The 18,969-nt window shown below is 34.7% G+C and overlaps 1 protein-coding gene across 9 annotated transcripts in view; it reads left to right on the forward strand.

Annotated features, from left to right (window-relative positions):
• USP47 (ubiquitin specific peptidase 47) overlaps positions 1-18,969 on the forward strand; it is a gene marked incomplete at both ends in the record, with an annotated part of 110,942 nt that overhangs the window by 16,068 nt on the left and 75,905 nt on the right. For 2 of the 9 annotated variants that reach the window (XM_080717116.1, XM_080717117.1), the window contains one exon: positions 14,022-14,081. The exons of the other annotated variants lie outside the window; for them this stretch is intronic. In XM_080717116.1, coding sequence (XP_080573242.1) covers positions 14,022-14,081 — 60 coding nt within the window. The remainder of the gene's footprint in view (positions 1-14,021; positions 14,082-18,969) is intronic. 9 annotated transcript variants of the gene reach the window in all.

Below are 18,969 nucleotides of genomic sequence, written 5' to 3' on the forward strand. Positions count from 1 at the left end.
AAATCTTAATACTATAAACTTTTAGAAGAAAATCTGGGTCATAAAACCTCACAACATTGAAATTGGCAGTGATTTCTTGGATATGATTTCAATGGCACAGGCAACAGAAGAGTATACAAACTCCCTAAAAAATAAAAAATATTGTATATCCAAAGACAATGTAAACAGAGTTAAAAGTTACTGATAGAATGGGATAAAATATTTCCAAATGCTATATCTGAAGGTATATTAATATTCCAGCTAGAAATCCTAAAAATTAACAACAATAAAAGCAAAAAATACAATTTAGAGATAGGTAAAAGACTAACATAAATAATGAATCTCCACAGATAACCAATCTTAGTTGTCTGTTGGATGGAAACTCTTGTTTCTCTGGTTCTAGTGTGTGTTACCTATTTCTTCTTTGTAGTTAATCTCTTTGAGTATTTTCTCTAGCGCTGGTTTTGAAGACATAAATTCCTTCAGTTTCTGTTTGTCGTGGAAGCTTCTTATTTCCCCATCTAATTTGATAGAAAGTTTTGCTGGGTAGGAAATTTTTGGCTGAAAGTTGTTTTCTTTCAGAGTTTGGAGTATGTTACTCCAAGCCCTTCTGGCTCTCGTGACTTGGTTTGGGAAGTCTGGAGTGATTCTAATTGGCTTGCCTCTGAATGTCACTTAGCCCTTTGTTTTTGTTGCCTTTAAGATTCTCTGCTTGGCTTCCACATTGGTCATTTTGACAATTATGTGGCGTGGGGATCCTCTTCTCTGATCCTCTCTAACGGGGGTTCTATAAGTTTCCTGGACCTGTGTATCAACCTCTTGCTCTATGTTTGGAAATTTTTCTGCTATTACTTCCTTGAAGAGATTGTTGATCCCTTTGGTTTCACTTTCTTTTCCCTCCTCTATTCCAATTATTCTTAGGTTAGCTCTCTTAAAATGGGCCCATATTTCTTCCATGTCAGATTCCTGCTGTCGGATTTTTTTTTCTAAATTAGAAACTATGCGTTCATTTTTTGAATGATCATCTTCTAGGAGCGAGATTCTATTCTCCATGTGGTCTAATCAGTTGTTTGTACTTTGAATTGAGGCCTTTACTTCATTAGTTGCATCCTTTATCTCTTTTTGGCTCTCTCTGAATTCTTTTCAAAACACCTCTATTATTTCTCCAGTTATTTTCCTGATTTGATCTTCTAGAAATCTCTGAATTTCTGTTTTATCAGGTTCTGATGTTGTGGGGTTGTGGGCATTCATTGCTCCATTGTTATTCCTCTTTCCCATGATTTCGGAAGTTTGTGCCTTCTCTGGGTTCTTCCCTGGGTCACTATGACTTCACTTAAGGTGCTGTGGATCTCGAGTCTGTGGTATCTCAGTCCCCACTACTCCTTTACTGGGTTGTATGGCAGAGTCTCAGACCCAGGGAGTCAATCGAGGCTGCTTTAGACCATGGGGGGTGCCAGGTTGGGCGTTCTCCTATGGTGTAATATCTCTGCCACCACCACTCCCCCACTGGGTCAAGTCCCTGGGAATACAGTACTGGGATTTCTCCTCTAGGGGCCGCAATTTGACTCACTGTTGAGTGTGCAGATGGAGCTGTCGTGAACTCGGTGAATTTGCTGCTGCTGCCGCCGATAGCAATATGGCGCCGCTGCTACGCCCTCGGCCGTGAGGCTGGCGTATTGTATTTCTTCTCTGTTTTTGAACTCCACTCTGAGTCCCTGCAGGGTGCGCTGAGCCCAGCCCCTGGGAGCTTTAGCTGTTCCCTGCGCCGAGAAACCTGCCGAATCTCGCCTGGCTGTTCCGCAGCGGCTCACCTCGGCTCACTGTCCCCCGCTCCTCTCTGGAGCTTGGTAGGCTGTTGAGTGTGTTGGTCTGGTGCCGTCCGGTGAACTCGCCGCTGCTGCCAGCAGTAAGGCGCTGCTGCCGCATTCTCAGGCGTGAGGCCGGCATATCTCCTCTCTGGTTTCTGGGCTCCGTTATGAGTTCCCTTCCTCTCTGGAGCCTGGTGCTGCAAGGCAAAATGGCGCCTGCCGCTTCACGCAGTGGCTCCGGCTGCAGCACTGTGGTCTGGCTTCTGGTGTCTCGTTTTTTCAGCCCTCTTTTTCTCTGTCCCTTAAAATTACATCTTTTGTTTCTCTGCTGATGGTGTTCTCTGGCTATGAAAGGCGTCGATTCTGTGGTAATAGAGATTGGTTGTTAGCGGGGCTCGTAAGCCCTGTTTTGCTCTGTCGCCATCTTCCCGGAAGTCGAGACTTTTTTTATGAGGTTTATTACATAGATTTTAAAGTGTATATATTGGCTTAAAACCTAATGTATAGACATTCTACATTGTAATATGTATTTGCAGAATGATTGTGAGCAGCAATGATGGCAACTAATTGATGAAAATGATATGATCTTGCACATCATGTTTCGTGTGTGTGTGTGTGTGTGTGTGTGTGTGTGTGTGTGTGTGTGTGTGTGTTTAATACTGAATATTGCAGTTCTACCTCTGAGCTACACCTCCTGCCCTATTTTTTATTTGGAAACAGGTTATAAGGCTGGCCTGGAACTTGTGATCCTACTGTCTCGGCCTCCCAAATACTGATATTACAGGCATGGTCCACCAACCTAGCTTCACATCGAGATTCTTAAAATCATGTTTCTTTTTTTGTGTGTTTTTCCTGAGCCTGATTTTCTATTGGTGTGGTATAAGAAAGAATGATTTAGGTGTAGTGTAAGTAAACCAGTGTTTCTTCCTTTTCTGGGTATGATAGCAATAGTAATTGACCTCTATCCTTTCACATAATGGAACTAAACTAAAACATGCATACATAAAATACGCATGAATATGATTTTTTTCATTTATGCAAAATCATTGTTGTGACCCACTGATGTTACAGATTTTACAAAAATCATTGAGATATATCTTGAAGTTTGCCGTTATTTAAAGTATACTTTAGAATCCCACTTAACCAACAAAATCTACCTCCTTCTTTTTGAAGTCTTTCAGACTTATTTGTGTTTTCTTAAATCTAAAATCTCATAGCACTCTATCTTTGGCATTTGAAAAAAAATTACCCCTTTATTATAAGTTATTATAATAAATTTAATATATTATATATTATATTTAATAACTTAATATATTATTTAATACATTAAACTTTTCATATTAGTTATTTTAACTAATATAAATTTTTATTATATATTAGTTATTTAATAACTCATAACAAACTTTTATTAGTTAAAGTTTTACCAAACTTTATTAGGTTAAAAGCTTCTCAAAGTTAGGACACCATAGCCAGAGTCCCTAGGATTAAATACCAGCTATGTGACATTAGGAAAATTACTTAACCTCTTAATATCTTCAGTAAATAAGGATAATAGTAACTACCTCCTAGCATTGTTGGGAAGATTGAGTTAATACATGTAGAGTATCTTGCACATCACTATACCACTCTTCCTTTATCCTTATATCCTATCTTGGAACCAGCACAGTGTGCTGTACATTTTAACTACTTATTGATTCAGTGAAAACAGAGTCATTTTTTTCATTGCATTAGTCAATTTAAAGTTAAGACTTCCTCTCTTTCTTCCTTTCTTTCCTGGGATTGAACTCAGGGCCATTTTACCTCTGAGCTACACCTACAGAACTTTATATTTTTTTTGTTTTGAAATAGGGTCTCGTTACTTGCTCAGGCTGACTTTGAACCTATGATCCTCCTCTCAGCCTCCAGGGTAATAGGATTACAAGTGTGTGCCAACACATCCAACTCAAAATTCTGGTTCTGATTACCTCCTATCAGCCAGATATCTTAATGTCCTTAGTATTAATCCTAAATGATTGTTAGAATTGATAGATTCTCTTGTATGATCAAGTATCACCTATTCTTTCTGCCTTCAGAACTAAAACATGTAACTAAGTACAAATATTTAAAAGGAAAAATTGTTCAAGGTAATGAAGTTCTTAGAAAAATTGGTCTAATGTTTCAGTAGTTGTCAAGATAATATATTAGATTGACAAATTGTAAGAATTCAATAATGCTTTTTAAAGCAGTATCAATTTTGAGAATGTTACCAATTTTTTTGACCCAAACTGGGTCCTTTTTCCCTCTCGACGTCAAACTAATAAATGAGACCAAGCTCTGACTGGGCTGAGAAGGAGACTTTGATTCTTATCCAAGAATAAGAGAATCCAGAGACAGACTTGCAAACCAACTTTTCGACCTATAGCGGTAGGAGAAGCCATAGATAAAGGCTAAAAGAAATGAGGGGGAGGTTACATTAAAGGGGAAGAATAATCATGTCTTTTTCTGACATTATTTAACCTCTTTTTGCTCCCTTTATGGTTCATTTTTGGTGGTTATTGCAGTTGTCAATTGTTTAGACACTAGAGGGAGTGTCATTTATTGTGCAGATGGGATTATAATGAAGTCAGGTTTTGTCTGGCAATCGCTCTTTGATCCAATGAGTTTTGTCAGCTTTCAGACATTCTGTCCTCAAAAATAAGCAAGATTAGGGCCTGGTAGAAAATCAGCTCAGTCATGTAAGGCAGTACACTCAGTAACAAGAATAGTTTGTTTCTGGGAGGACATTATGTGTTTGATAATTCTGATTTTCTGTAACTCTTAAAAAGAATCCTTGACAGGGATAGAAGAGACTGTCCCTGTCAGTTGTATTATTGATTGTGCTTTAGATTTTAGATTGTGCTTTAGATATTGTAGCTGACTGCTATAATAATTGTAGTCTTTCAATTACTAGGACACTGTAGTACTTTGGATTCTGAGCTACACCCTCAGCTCTACTTTATTTTTTTGTTTTGAAACAGGGCCTTTCTAAGTTGTGGAGGCTGGTTGCAAAACAATGATCCTCTGGTCTCAGCCTCCCAAGTACTGGGATTACAAGGTGTGTGTCACCACAACCAGCTCTGACTAGACCTAATCTAATATTCTGTGTGCACATATTACATGTTTAAGGCTCTTCTACGTAAAGACAGGAGAGAGGATTGAAAAGTAAAGTATTCTCAAGGTGTTTATGATTTACATGAGGATGTTGTGTGTATGACATATATATATATATATATGTATGTATATATATATTATATTATATTACTGGTTGTAATTTTGATAGGCTCTTTGGGAAAGGGTTTTGCAAGATAGCTGTTCTAATGAAAGGACAATAGTTTGAAAATCAGAAAAACCTGTGCCTTAGTTGTTTTTTCTTTATTTATACATACCCACAGTGTAACTATGGATAGTATGTGTTTGTGACACAGAACTATAAAAAAGTAAGCCTGATATGAAATCTTAAATATGTAAAATAAATTTTAAGAAATGTGAATCTAAAATTAAAAATTTCGGGTATAATTTGGCAATGTTGAAAAAGCCAGGAACAAGACTGCTGAGCCATTTAGGGGAAGTAGTAGAGGGATACTAGAGGGGGTAGAGTTGAATATAAAGTGACTAAGTCCTGAGGTTCTTATGTTAGTAAATTATAGTTTAATCATTTTCTGAATATATTGATTTCTAGAGTTTTACTAGAAAGGGATGATGTTTAAAAATGTTGTGATGTGAGTTTTAAATTAGGTGAGTAATGGAAACATTTTAATGATATATATTAACCTGTTTTTCGTGTACTTTAAAATAGAAACATTGAAATCATGAAGTCACAGAAACAAAGTTTAATGCTCAAAAATTTAAAAACTGAAAAAAAAAGTGATTTGGGTCAAATTTGATAATATCTTCCCGAGTTACTCCCTATACTCCCTCCCCTTTTCTTTTCAAACAAGATCAAACTACGTTGCTGAGAGTTGCACTATATTGCTGAGGATGTTCTTGAACCTGGAATTCTCTCCTATCTCAGCATCCCAAGTACTGGGATTATAGGCATGAACCACCACACTTAGCCAAATGTGTTATATTTAAGAACATAGTTTCCTGCTATGTAACTTATATAGCTAACATCCTAGATTTTAAGTCAACAAAGGTATTTGAGTACTGAAAATAAAAATTTCCAGGTGGTCCTAAGGAATATTAGGCCAATTATAACCATTCTCTGATTCTTACTACCCACATCATTAGTTTACTATTATTTAAAAAGTAGCGTGCATTCTTAGTTGATTTCCCTCTCTATATTGCAATCATTTTGTTAACTTTTAAATCAGTAAATGCATGATTTATTTTTATGTTTACATTATTCCAGATAAGGCCAGTTAGAGCTCTTTCAACTGATTCTTATGTCTTCACTATATATGTCCACCATTCTTTGAGAATTTACTTTTAAGCAGTATAAGATATTCTTTTAAGCAGTATAAGATATTCCAGGCTCTTCTCCCTTGACCATTTCTACAAAGATCTCTGCATTTTTAAAAAAATTGTACCTAAAAACCAAGATATGGATATTTGATATGCGCATTATTATAAGGATAGCATTGCTTCCAGTCTTTGTTAGTGGAAGGAGCTAGAAAATATGCATACAAACATTTATAAAATTGAAATCTGTATTATTATATCTCTTTCTCTTTACATGTATTTATATATATATGCTCAGGTCATATGAAAGCTCTTAAAAAAGAGGCAGTTTTTTAAGTTTTTCATTCCAAGGAAAAACAAGTTTATTTCATGATTATATATTTGTATATACCCACAGTGTAACGATGGATAGTATGTGTGTGAGACAGAATCATAAAAAACCAGTTTGCACACAGTTTTTATATGTTCACAAATTTTCATTGATAAGCTACTTAATATAAATATTTTTAATTTTTTAAAATTGTGACAAAATCATTTTTGGCCTTTGATTTTGTGTGCCATGGAAAACATGATGTATTTTAGCAATGTACGTTAAAACACCATTGTGTGTGTGTGTGGTTGCTTGGGGATCATACTCTGGGCCTCACACATGGTAGGCAAGCACTCTGCCATTGAGCTATATCCCAGGCCCAGTTTTAACCATTTTTAAGTGTACAGTTCAAGATAATATATGCACATTGTTAAGATATTAACACATTGTCAAGATACTAGCACATTGTTCAAGATATTAGCACATCAAGCTATCATCACAATCGTCAATTTATAGAACTTTTTCATCTTGCAAAATAGAGACACTGTAGTATTACACAGATCTTTATTTTTCCCTCCTTCTATCCATCATTGTACTTTCTCTGAATATGACTTGTAGATAGATACCTTTTATAGGTGAAATCACATAATATTTTTCCATTTTCGACTGGCTTATTTCACTTAACATAATGTCCTTAAGGTTCACCCATTTTGTTATATACCAAAAAGCCCATTCTTTTCCAAGGGTGAATAATATTACATTATATATGTAAATGTTTATTTAATTATTTTATTCATGGGTGGTGGACACTTGAGTTGCTCCTACCTTTTGACTATCATGAATAATGCTGCTATGAATATGGATATACAAATATTTGCTTGAGTCCGTTTTCAGTTCTTTTGGTTACACCTAGAAGTTGAATTGTCAGATCAATAGGTAGTTTAAACAATTATAGCAAGTTATATTTTATTTGAAAACTTAATGTAACCTGAAATGACTTTAACTCAAATTTTTTAGTTGTCTAACAGACCTATAGACTTGACTGAGACCTATAGACTTGACTGAGAGCTCATGACTTATCTAGCTTTGTATGGAAAAGTAGCCCAAGTATCACATCTAATCAACTAAATTATTTATAGTATAGTTTTGCATAGTGTTAACCAGAACAATATTCTAATCACTCAAAATAGTATTTATATCACAGACTATATTTCAGTTTTAATACAAAGTCATTTCTTAGCATTCTTTTTTAAACTTTCTAAATAAAACAAATATTTCTAGGAGGTAAAACTAAAGTAGAGGGGCTAGGGATGGCCTCTTTCTATTTGATTGATTGATTGATTGATTTTGCAGTACTGTGGCTGGAACTTGGGGGCATCCTACCTTTGAGCTATTACACCCCCAGCCCTATTTTTTATTCTTTATTTTGAAATAGGGTCTCACTAAGTTGTGGAGGGGCTCACTAAGTAGCTGAGGCTGGCCTTGAACTTGGGATCCTCCTATCTCAATATCCCAAGTACTGGGATTACAAAGGTGCCCCACCATGCCTGGCTGTTACTTCTTTTTAGAAAACTTTCTTTAGTTGATCTTTTAGATTAAGCAACAGATCTCTTAGTTTTCGTTTGTTTGAGAATCTTTTCTCCGTGATTCCTGAAGGATATTTTTATTAGGTATGTAATTATGAATTAACAGTTCTTTTCCTTTCAGTACTTGAAAGGTATTGTTTCACTTCCCCCTGCCTCTGTGGTTTTCGATGTGAAATAGAAATATGCTCTTATAGATAATATTTTTTCCCACATTGGATTCTATTTTGAAAGAGGGTCTAAGTTACTGTGAGCTGGTCTTGAACCTGGGATCTTCCTCTCTCAGCTTCCCTTGTACTGGGATTACAGGCATGTGCTACCACCACAACATGAGCAGTAACCCAGATCTTTTTCTGCTTTTAGGGTTCTGCTTCCTAAGCAGTTTTGTCTTTTCTTTTCTTTTCTTTTCTTTTCTTTTCTTCTTATGATGCTGGGGATTGAATCCCGGGGACATTCTACCTCTGAGGCACACTTGTGGCTGTATCTATTATTTTTTATTTTTGAAACAGGGACTCACTAAGTTGCAGGGGGCCTCATAAATTGCTGAGTCTGGCTGTGAACCTGCCATCCTCCTGTCTTAGCCTCCAGATTACTGGGATGATAAGCGTGTGCCACCGTGACCAGCTAGCAATTTTGTTTTCTTATCTTACAGGTAATTTTAGAAAAGCATAAGGGAAAAGCAGATAACTTTTAGCTCTATTCTTTTTTCTTTTCCTGAACATATTTACTCCCTTTCCTTTGAAATGTAGACTTTTTAAAAATGCTATTATATTTCATGTTTTACTGCTAACATTATTTCTTAGCCATTTTCTCGAGTCAGTAAATGTCTTAACATTTTTATGGCTGCATGGTACTCAAATACCACTGCATATGTTTATTATAATTTTCACACTATAAATAATTCTAGTTGGCTTCTGGAATGCTCTTCTGTATATCCTTTTATATTTATATTTGCACACCACACTGCTGTCTTCTTGGATAAATTTTTAAAGATAAAAATGGTGTATTGTTGTGTGTGTCAGATTTATTTTTAAACAGAAACAGTAGACTCTATACCTGTTATTCTTATTTATTTATATTGCTGAACTGAGTATTGAACTCAGGGACAATCTACCACTAAACTTCACTCCCAGCCCTTTTTATTTATTTGCTTAAAAACAGGGTTTTGCTAAGTTGCCCAGAATGACTCAAACTTGTGACCCTTCTGCCTTAGCCTTCTGAGTAGCTGAGATTACAGACACCACCACCACACTGGGCCTCTTTATAAATTTTAGAATAATCTTGTCTGTATTAAACTTTGCTATGTTTTGAATGTATTAACTCTAAAACTCATGTTGGAATGTAGTTGTCATTGTAACAGTATTGAGAGGTCATTAGAAATCTGCCTTCATGACTAGGTTAATGGCATTGCTCCAAGAGTGGGCTCATTACCATGGAAGTGGGTTCTTCTCCATCTTGCTCTTTTTGTTGTACCCTTTTTGGCCTTTCTCCATGTGATGCCTCCTGCCATGTTATAATATGACACAAAACTTTTCACCAAATGCTCTCATCTTGAAATTGGACTTTTCAGCCTCCAGTATTGTGAGCCAAAAAATTATTATAAATTACTGAATCTCATGTATTCTGTTATAGAAACACAAAACAGACTAAGCTAGACCTCAATAACTATATGGGAAGAATGGGCATGTTTGTTGAGCCTTCTAGATAAGAGCATATTGTATCTCTCTTTTTATTTAGATCTTTTATCTGATTATAATCAGATACTTCATTTGATTTCAGTTTCTTTAGGTTTGGTGAAATTTATTTTATGTTCCTGAATATTGTCTGCCTTTGTACATATTCATTGAACATTTGAGATGAATATATATTCTGTTCTTGTATAGAATACTTTATAAATGTTAATGAGATTCTGTTGTTTGATGGTATTATAGGATTTTCTGTGTCCTTGCTGATTTTCTGTCTTGTTCTACCATTGTTTGGTAGCGGAGGCATTGAAGTCTCTCAACTATAATTGTGGATTTGTCTAATTTTTTTTAAGTTTTTCAGTTTTGGCATCACACATTTTACAGTTCTTTCACTTAGCTACTACAATTCAGGATTTCTTTGTCTTCTTGATGGGTGAACTTCTTTATCTCTGACTCTGATCATTTTCTTTGTTATGAAGTCTACTTACCTGGTACTACTTTTTAAATTAACTCTTGCTTTCTTTTGATTGATTTGTATGGTATATTTTCCTTACATTTACTTTAATATAAAATATTTTACATGAAATATGCGCTATATGTAAATTTACATATGTATTTGATACACATATATTTGGCATAACATGCATTATACCTATGTCTCTGTATATGTATAAATATATGAGTTTCTCAAAGACAGCATATCTGAATTTTTAATCTACTCTGCCATTCTCTCTTGGCATGTTTAGACCATTCTACATTCAATTTAATTATTAAAATGTTAGAGCTTAAGTGTGCCTTTTGTTGTTTAGTTTTTGTATCTCTGTGTGGATTTTTGGTGGTGATTTTTCTCACTATTACATTATATATACCAATTTATCATAGTCAACTGGTGTTATTTTACTAGTTCAAATAAAATATAGAACCTTACTTTCCTTTACTCCCCCTCTGTTTATAATTGCATTAATCATTTTCTCTAATATTCATAACACATCAACAGTGTTGTAGTTTTGTTTCAAGTGTTAATAAAATTTTCAAAAGGCAAAGGAAAATATAATATTTAGTTATTTTGCTTAGTATGTTCTTTATTCCTTATGCTCTAAGATTCCTTCTTTATTTCTATTTGGTTTAGAGAATGTCCTTCAGCTTTTTCTTTAGAGTAGTTTCACATAAACCAAATTCTTTATTTCATTTGCGAATGTCTTGAATTCTGCTTGATTCCTAAAGCAAGTCTTAGGTTATTCCTGAAGGGTATTTTTGCTGGAACTTGGATTCTGGGCTGGTGGTTTTTCTGTAAGTACCTGAAAAATATATGTAATATTGTGCCACTGCCTCCTGGCTTCTTTAGTTTTTGGTAAGAAAGTTGATTCTCTTCTATTTTTTTTATCATGTTTTCTCTCCTTGTTTTAATTATTATTTCTAGTGCTAAGTCTTCAAATTCATTAATCTTTTCTTTAGCAATGCCTTATCTATTCATCCCATTTATCAGCTCAGATATTGTGCTTTTCAGATATATCAGCTCAGATACTGTGCTTTTCATTTCTAGAAACGAGTTAGAATTGAGTTAGAGTTTTAATTATTTTACAATGCAACAATAAAAAACAAAATAAAATTCTTGTATGATTTTCCTCTTGTATACTTCTATTCTTGGAATATAAAATAGGTATAAATTTTTATGTGCTTGTTTTATCATCTCTATCATTTCTATATTAGTTTTTATTAATTGATTTCTGTCTTTAATTTAGGTCAGTTTTCTCTTTTGCATGGCTGTTTATTTCAACAATATGCCAGGCATTTTGAATTTCACCTTGATAGGTGCTACATCTTATTTTTAAATATGCTTGCCTTTAAGCTTTGTAAGGCTAGACAGGAGGCCTCATGTGGTCCCACTACTGAGATAACACACCTCTGAGTGCTCTTATTTGATGTTTTACTATTTGAGACTTTGTTTAGCTCTGGCTGGTTGGAACCCACCCAGTCTCCACGGGTTCTTTCCTGTGGTTCTTTCCCTTGCCTCAGACAGTTTTTTCATACCAATCTGCAGGTCTCAAAAAAGCTTGCTATTTGGACAACTTTCTTCTCTCTGTGGTCTGCCCTATGAATTGGCAGCCAAACTGCCTTGCCTTCTCTTTGAGCTCTCGGCTTCATCTTTTCAATTCAGTCAGGGAGATTACTAGATTCTACCTGAGTTGCATCTCAGAAGGTGGCTCGCCTTATTTTTGCTTTTATAGGAATCATTGCCCTGTGTTGCCTATTACTCAACATTGGAAAAATCGTTTATTTCATCTAATTTTTTAGTTGTATAAGTGGGAAGGTTAAGTACAGTGTACTGCTCCATTTTGTCTCAGAGTGAAAGTTTTTTGGAGGGAGACAGTAAACAAATATTAGCAGATATATCAGGTTGCTATAAAAATTGTGGAGAAACTTGAGCAAAGAAGGGAGATGAAGAGTGCTAAGAGGATTGTAATTTTAAATGATTGTAATTTTAAATGGTAAGAACAGGACCTGATCTGACTGAAACAGGACAGATGATTACAATTATCTTTTTAGTTGGATAGCAGTCTGCCTCTATATCTAATGACCTGTTGCTCACAGATAAGATGCAGTTTGGGCAGGTTTGGGCTGTGACAGTGTTTCTGCCCCACTAGATATTTCTGATGTATGGTGATTATGCTGGTTATCAGCTGGGATCTCCTACTGTGGCTGACACATCTGCTTGTAGCCTTTCCTTTTGACTGCTTGGCTTCCTCATGGCATAGTAGCTGGATTCTAAGGGTAAGCATCTGAGAGAGCCAGGAATGTATAGTACCTTTTCTAATCCAGCTGTGGAAGTCACATTCCATAAGATAGGGAGTCACCAAGGCAGACCCATATTAATAGTCACTGGAATTAGACTCCTAGCTTTTGTTGGGAATCATGTCTAAAAATTTATGGATGTATTTTAGAACCATCACAAAGCTAACTGAGCCAAGAAGGTGATACTATCCAGGGGAAAAGTGATCCAGGTACACTGTACAGAAATACAAAGACCTGGAGAAAGATGGATGCCTGACAGTTTAGATTTGTTTATGGTGTAGTTCCCATTGTGCAATTGACCTTCTTGAGGACAAGAGCTTTGTTCAGTGCTGTATTCTAAGCACCTAGAACAGTTGCCACAGCTGGTAGCAGTTTAAGGATCAGTACTCTATAAAAAATACTAGAAATTAGTATACAGTCTTTGACCTAGCAATTCTTTCTTTGGAAAACTATCTTAAGGAAAATATTGTATAGACTAGGAATGTGGTAGTAAAAAAAAAAAAAAACTATTAGCAGATTAGTGAAATAGATTGGTTTGTTTATAAGGGAATACAACAACTTTTAAGCTAATTGTTTTGACACAGGAACATTTAGTAAGTATTGAAGGATAAGAAACAATTCAAATAATAGTGTATAGAATGATCTATTTGGTTAGAAATTTAACTAGATATGTATAGAATGGAGAAGGTTCTGGTAGATGCGTATCATTGGATTGTTAATAATTGCTTGTAGAGGTTATTTTTGGAGTTGCTTTTTAATAAACTACTGCTATTAGAATTGTATTTCTATTATAAAAGCAAAATCACCTTTTAAAGCAATATGTTGGTTCCTTTTTATTAACAAAGAAAGATGGGATAAATACATATAGAAAAAGCATAGAATGATGCAAAATCAGGATTTTCCAAGATATTATCTCTTGATTATGGGTTATTTTGATCTTTTTTATATATTTGTTTATTTTCTTGTTAAAATTTATAATAAAAGTTTATACTAATGAAAAATGGTTATAGAGAATTATATTAGGCACCTTTATTTTAAGACTAGCTATTGTGAAAAATCCAGATTAATAAACTAGCAAAATCAGAGATCTCTTGATTTTCTATAGCTCAAGGAACTGCAGAATTTCTTTAGTGGACTGAATATATTGTACGGCTTAGTACATTTGATTTATGCACAATTCTTAAACTACCTCTCTAAGGCTCTTTCTCACATTAATATTACTCTTTATCACTATACTATTAGTAACCATTAAAGAGCAAGTGGGGCCTGAAGTAAAAATTACAAATATAACTTATGACTAAAATCCCAATTAGTATACTAATACTTTATCTATATATATTATCACATAAATGTCTTTATGATAATTGCAGTTGCTCTCATGTCATTGTCTTCCTTCTTTATTTTATAGAAAGTTTGTAATTCATTGTGTTCTTATATACCATAGGATGTGTTTTGGAGATGCAGACAAAATATCTTTGATGAAATGAAGAAGAAATTTTTACAGGTAGTCTGCTGATGTAATTGCTTTAGTATAATCAGCAGAGCAAGTAACAGCATGTTAGTTATTTAATTTAATAACAAGGCATGTCTCAAGTTTTATGTTTGTTTGACTATTTCTGTCCAATAATACAGAAATAACCTTGAATGAATTTATGTGTGATAGCCCATTCTTTTAAATAAGTGGATTAGGAGTATATAAAACCCAAAGAATCTTTTGTTTGACTTTGAATATGGTATTTGCCCATTTTTGCATTATATTTATTTTCTGAAATATTAATTGTGCTAGAAATTTAGTAATCTAATAATTTACCAAGTTAAACCTCAGAATTTATATTGAAGAATTAAATAGTTATCTTCTTGATAGCCTGTGTGCATTATAAACTTAAATTTCTCTTTGATATAGTATTACATTCTAACATTTACTTAATAGTTAATTTTTTGAGTCTCTTTAGCTCTAAGTTTTTCCCCCCAAAATTCCTACATTAATCTCTGTGTTCCCCAAGTGTGGCAAAAGACTAACTAGAAAAGGATTATATAAGTAATACAGAACTGGCTAGGATTTGGGATGGGGTAGAGAAAGGATCTTAAAGTAATCTTTTTCTTTCATATATGTTAGAACCTCCATCAATGACTCAGGAGTTGTTATTTGTTAAAATAAAAAATGCATACACTGAATGAGGCTGATAAATTTTAAACATTTCAGTCAACAAAAATATTCATACTTCCGATTCTCTTTTAAAATCTGTGACAATATATTTTGAACTGTGAATATCCAGAGGGCAGTGCTCTAAGGCTTGATTTCTTAGTTTATAGCAGCTTCTGTACCAAGAAGCAAAGACAATGGACTTGTGCTTGTATATAAGTTTGCAACCATAATATTCTATTATCATTGAAAGGAAGAAAGTATTGAGAGAAAACAGCTGACTATTGAATTTAGAGGTAAAGAGATTCCTTCATAATGCTTTCAGTTTTTGCTATTTTTCTCTCCAAAAAGATCTAATGTTGATAATTTTAATATCAGCATATTTTCTGTGTGTTGATGACATGTTGAACATATATCATCAGTTGAACACCTTAATTTGTGTTTTTAATAAAGAAACATCTAGGAACTTTTTTAAACAAAATTATGGCATTAACATCAATGAACTCAAATTTGAACTTAAAACTATTAGGAATACCAAGTAGCTGGGCGTGATGGTGCACACTTGTAATCCCAGCATTTGGGAGGCTGAGACAGGAGGATTGCGGTTTGCAGACAGACAGCCTCAGCTAGTACCTAGTGAGGCCCTTTGCAACGCAGTGAGACTCTGTTTCAAAATAAAGAAAAAATTAGGGCTGGGGGTGTAGCTCGGAGGTAGAATGCCCCTGAGTTCCATCCCCGGTACAGGAAAAAAAAAAAAAAAAGGAAATCCTAAAATGCCAAGGAAAGCGACATTTTTTTTTTCTTTCTTTCTTTCTTTTTTTGTGGGTCTGGGATGGAACCCAGGGGCATTCTGAGCTACAGCCCCTGCCCTATTTTCTATTCTTTTTATTTTGAAACCGGGTCTCACTGAGTTGCAGAGGACCTCACTAAGTAGCTCAGGCTGTCTGCGAACTGCAAGTCTCAGCCTCCCGAATGCTGGGATTACAAGCATGCGCCACCATGCCCGGCTGGAAAGAGACAATTTGATTTAAGAGGCAAGTATGCCTTCAACAAGTTCTCTAAGATTTCTTCAAATTATCTATGTCAAACACATATATCTATTCCTAGCAGCAAGTTTACCTTTGGAAAAAAATGTTTTCTTATCTCAATATGTTTTACCTTCTGTAAACAAGATGATAGTTCTTTTTTTTTTTTTTTTTTTTTTCGCCGTACTGGGTATGGAACCTGAGAGCACCCTACCTCTGAGCTACATCCCCAGCCCTGTTTTTTATTCTTTATTTTGAAACAGCGTCTCACTGAGTTGCAAAGGGCCTCACTAAGTAGCTGAGTCTGTCCTCAAACTACAATCTCTTGTTTCAGCCTCCCAAGTGCTGGGACTACAAGCGTGTGCAGCCATTCTCGGCTATGCTTTATAATTTTTTTTTAAGGATTCTTTCTTCATACTATGCTAGAAAAAACTAGCTTTGTTTCTAGGACACAAACATAACACTCTTAGCATACATGGTGTTAAATATAATTGTTGTTGGCTTTGCCCTCTTATAAGTATAATTTTACTGAATTATCTATAAAATAAGTAGTCTAATTTTATAATATAACCAGATATTGTAGTATACTTTTGTAATCCTAGTACTTATGAAGATGAGACAGGAGAATTCTTCTGTTTCATCAGAGTCTCAACAACTTAGTGAGACCTTGTTTCAACATAAAAAAATAAAAATAAAAAGAGCCAGAGGCATAGCACAGAGGTAGAATGCCCTTGAGTTCAATTCCCAGTACCAAAATAAATAAATTAATACATGAATGAATAAGAATTATGGTATATACTTTTTTGTACTTGGCTAGATTTTTCTGTGCAGAAAACTCTGTGTCCTTCTGATAGCGCATCTAGGGTATACTAAATGTTTTCATAAGTTTGCTCTATTCCCTTAATCATAACTTATCCTTGATGTCTTTTTTCTTAGTATTGATATAGTGCTTATGCCCCCACCAGTCATCACATCTTTCCTAACTAATATTTGCATGTCCTTAAATGCATTTTGCATGTTTTTTTTTTACAAATCTATTGTCTAAAATTTAATGACATATGTATTCACAATTCTGTAGGATGCATTGATCAAGGGCTCAGCTGTTCGGTTCTGTTTCATGTGGCATAGATACTTGATTCTCCTCACTTTGTGACTGGCTTTGGATGGAATATACAAGAAGGATTTTTTGATATATCCAGCACCTTAGTGCTTCCACTAAAAAGTCACATTGCTATTTGGATTGCTGGGGCCTCTTTATAACCTGTTGATCCCAGGTTAAATAGATTATTATATGTTAGCTGGTTTATAAAAAAAAAAAAGGGCTTCAGAGGTCACTAAAAGCAGAAATTACAGGTTTCTTAAGGTGTTAAGTTACACAGTATGTCTTCTATGACATTCTATTGGTTTTAAGTGGTAGTACTGCCAGCCTCGATTTATGGGGAAAGGGAAAAAAGGAGAAAAGAATAGTAAAGGATTTTTAGGCCTCTGTAATCCCCCTGAAGATGACATCTTATAGAGTGTTTTTTTTCTCTCTTTAAAAGCTATCTTAAAATTATTAGTAAATCTTATTGATGATAAAAATGGAGGGGTGTTATCAGCTCCCAATTTTCAGGTGAGGAAGGAGGAAATTTCACCTCAGTGTTATTAATAAGTGTTGGTAATAGTGATTCTGAAAGTTAGATGAAATCCATGAAGGTAGCCACATATTAGATTAAATTATAGGTGAAAAAAAGAATGGCCAAGAAGGTTGGGTATAAAGTAATAGTTTAAAAATGGCTACCTTAGAGTTTTAAAGGAGAGCATTTTGTTTGTTTAAAGTATACTAGAATTGAATGTGATTTCCCTGGAAATTTTCATGTAGAATGTTTTAGGAAACTGTGCAACATTTTATATGGGTGTTCATCGTAGAATTTTTTTTAAAAAAATGTTAATAAGGTCCAGCCTAAGAGTTAATAAAGTAATATTAAATAAATTATTAAGCTGTATATTAAAATACTGTTTAGCTATTAAAATGATGAGTTGGAATTTGACAAGCAAAGGTTGTATTATATACTTGTGAATAAAGAAAGAAGTTATAAACTGGGCCTGGTGGTACATGCTTGTAATCCCAGTACTTGGGAGGCTGAGACAGAATTGAAGGTTTGTGGCCAGATTCAGCTACCTAGTGAGGTCCTTGGCCACAAAGTAAAGAATAAAAAACAGGGCTGGGGCTCTGTCTCAGAGGTAGAATGTCTCTGGGTTCTATTCCCAGTACAGAAAGAAAGAAAGAAAGAAAGAAAGAAAGAAAGAGGAAGGGAGGGAAGGAAAGAAGGAAGGAAGGAAGGAAACAGCATATTCTAATTTAGTGTTGAGCTTGCATGTCTATGTCTGTGTGTTTGTTTTTAGTTACAGAATTATAGATGGTTTTCATATTTTCCTTTATGGTCTTACTATTTTTTGAAAGACTGAGCATAATTATTTGTATATACAGAAAAGAGAGCTATAGTCATTAAAAAGAATAAAAGATCCATAGTCATTGAAAAGAGTCTTAAAGAGTAAAGTCATGAAATTCAATTTTGTGTTTACTATAGCACATTTAATCTTCAAATAGGATTCTTTTGGGGGATACTTTCCCTACATGTTTGGGCAGAAGGAGAGGAGTCTAGAGTGCTATCCTTGGCACTTAAATATTTAGGGAAAGAACCAGAAGTTTAATATTAAGTTTGGCATTCTACCTTGGGGCTAACCTGTTTTATTTTGAAACAGGGTCTCACTAGGTTGCTGAGGCTGGCCTCTCAACTTCCCAAATACTGAGATTACAAGTGTATGCTACCATGCTCAATTTCTTTAAAAACTTTTGTGTTGATAATTATTGAATTATGCATTAGAGATGAAAAAGAGGAAAGGAAAATTTGTGACCATTAATTCATTTCCAGATTGTCAGTTGCAAAGATTCCTTCCCCCTAAAATTTTTCCTTCTCCTTCCTCCTGGCTGATCTGTTTAGATAAGCTCAGCACCCTACACATTAAGTGGGGTTTTTTTGAACATCTTGGCCATGAGTGCATCAGTGTGTCTGTCAGGAGACTTGTTTGTTTACGGCTCTTAGTTAAAGATTTTATAATCTTTAGGCATTCCTCACTGAATTTCTGCAGTTTCCCCCCGCCTCATCCTTTATTTTTCCAGGAGACCCAGAAATGCTTTGACTGTGTTAGCATGGTAATGACACATTTTTAAGGATTATATA

Source organism: Muscardinus avellanarius (assembly GCF_963383645.1).
Source record: "Muscardinus avellanarius genome assembly, chromosome: 1".
Lineage (NCBI taxonomy): Eukaryota > Metazoa > Chordata > Mammalia > Rodentia > Gliridae > Muscardinus > Muscardinus avellanarius.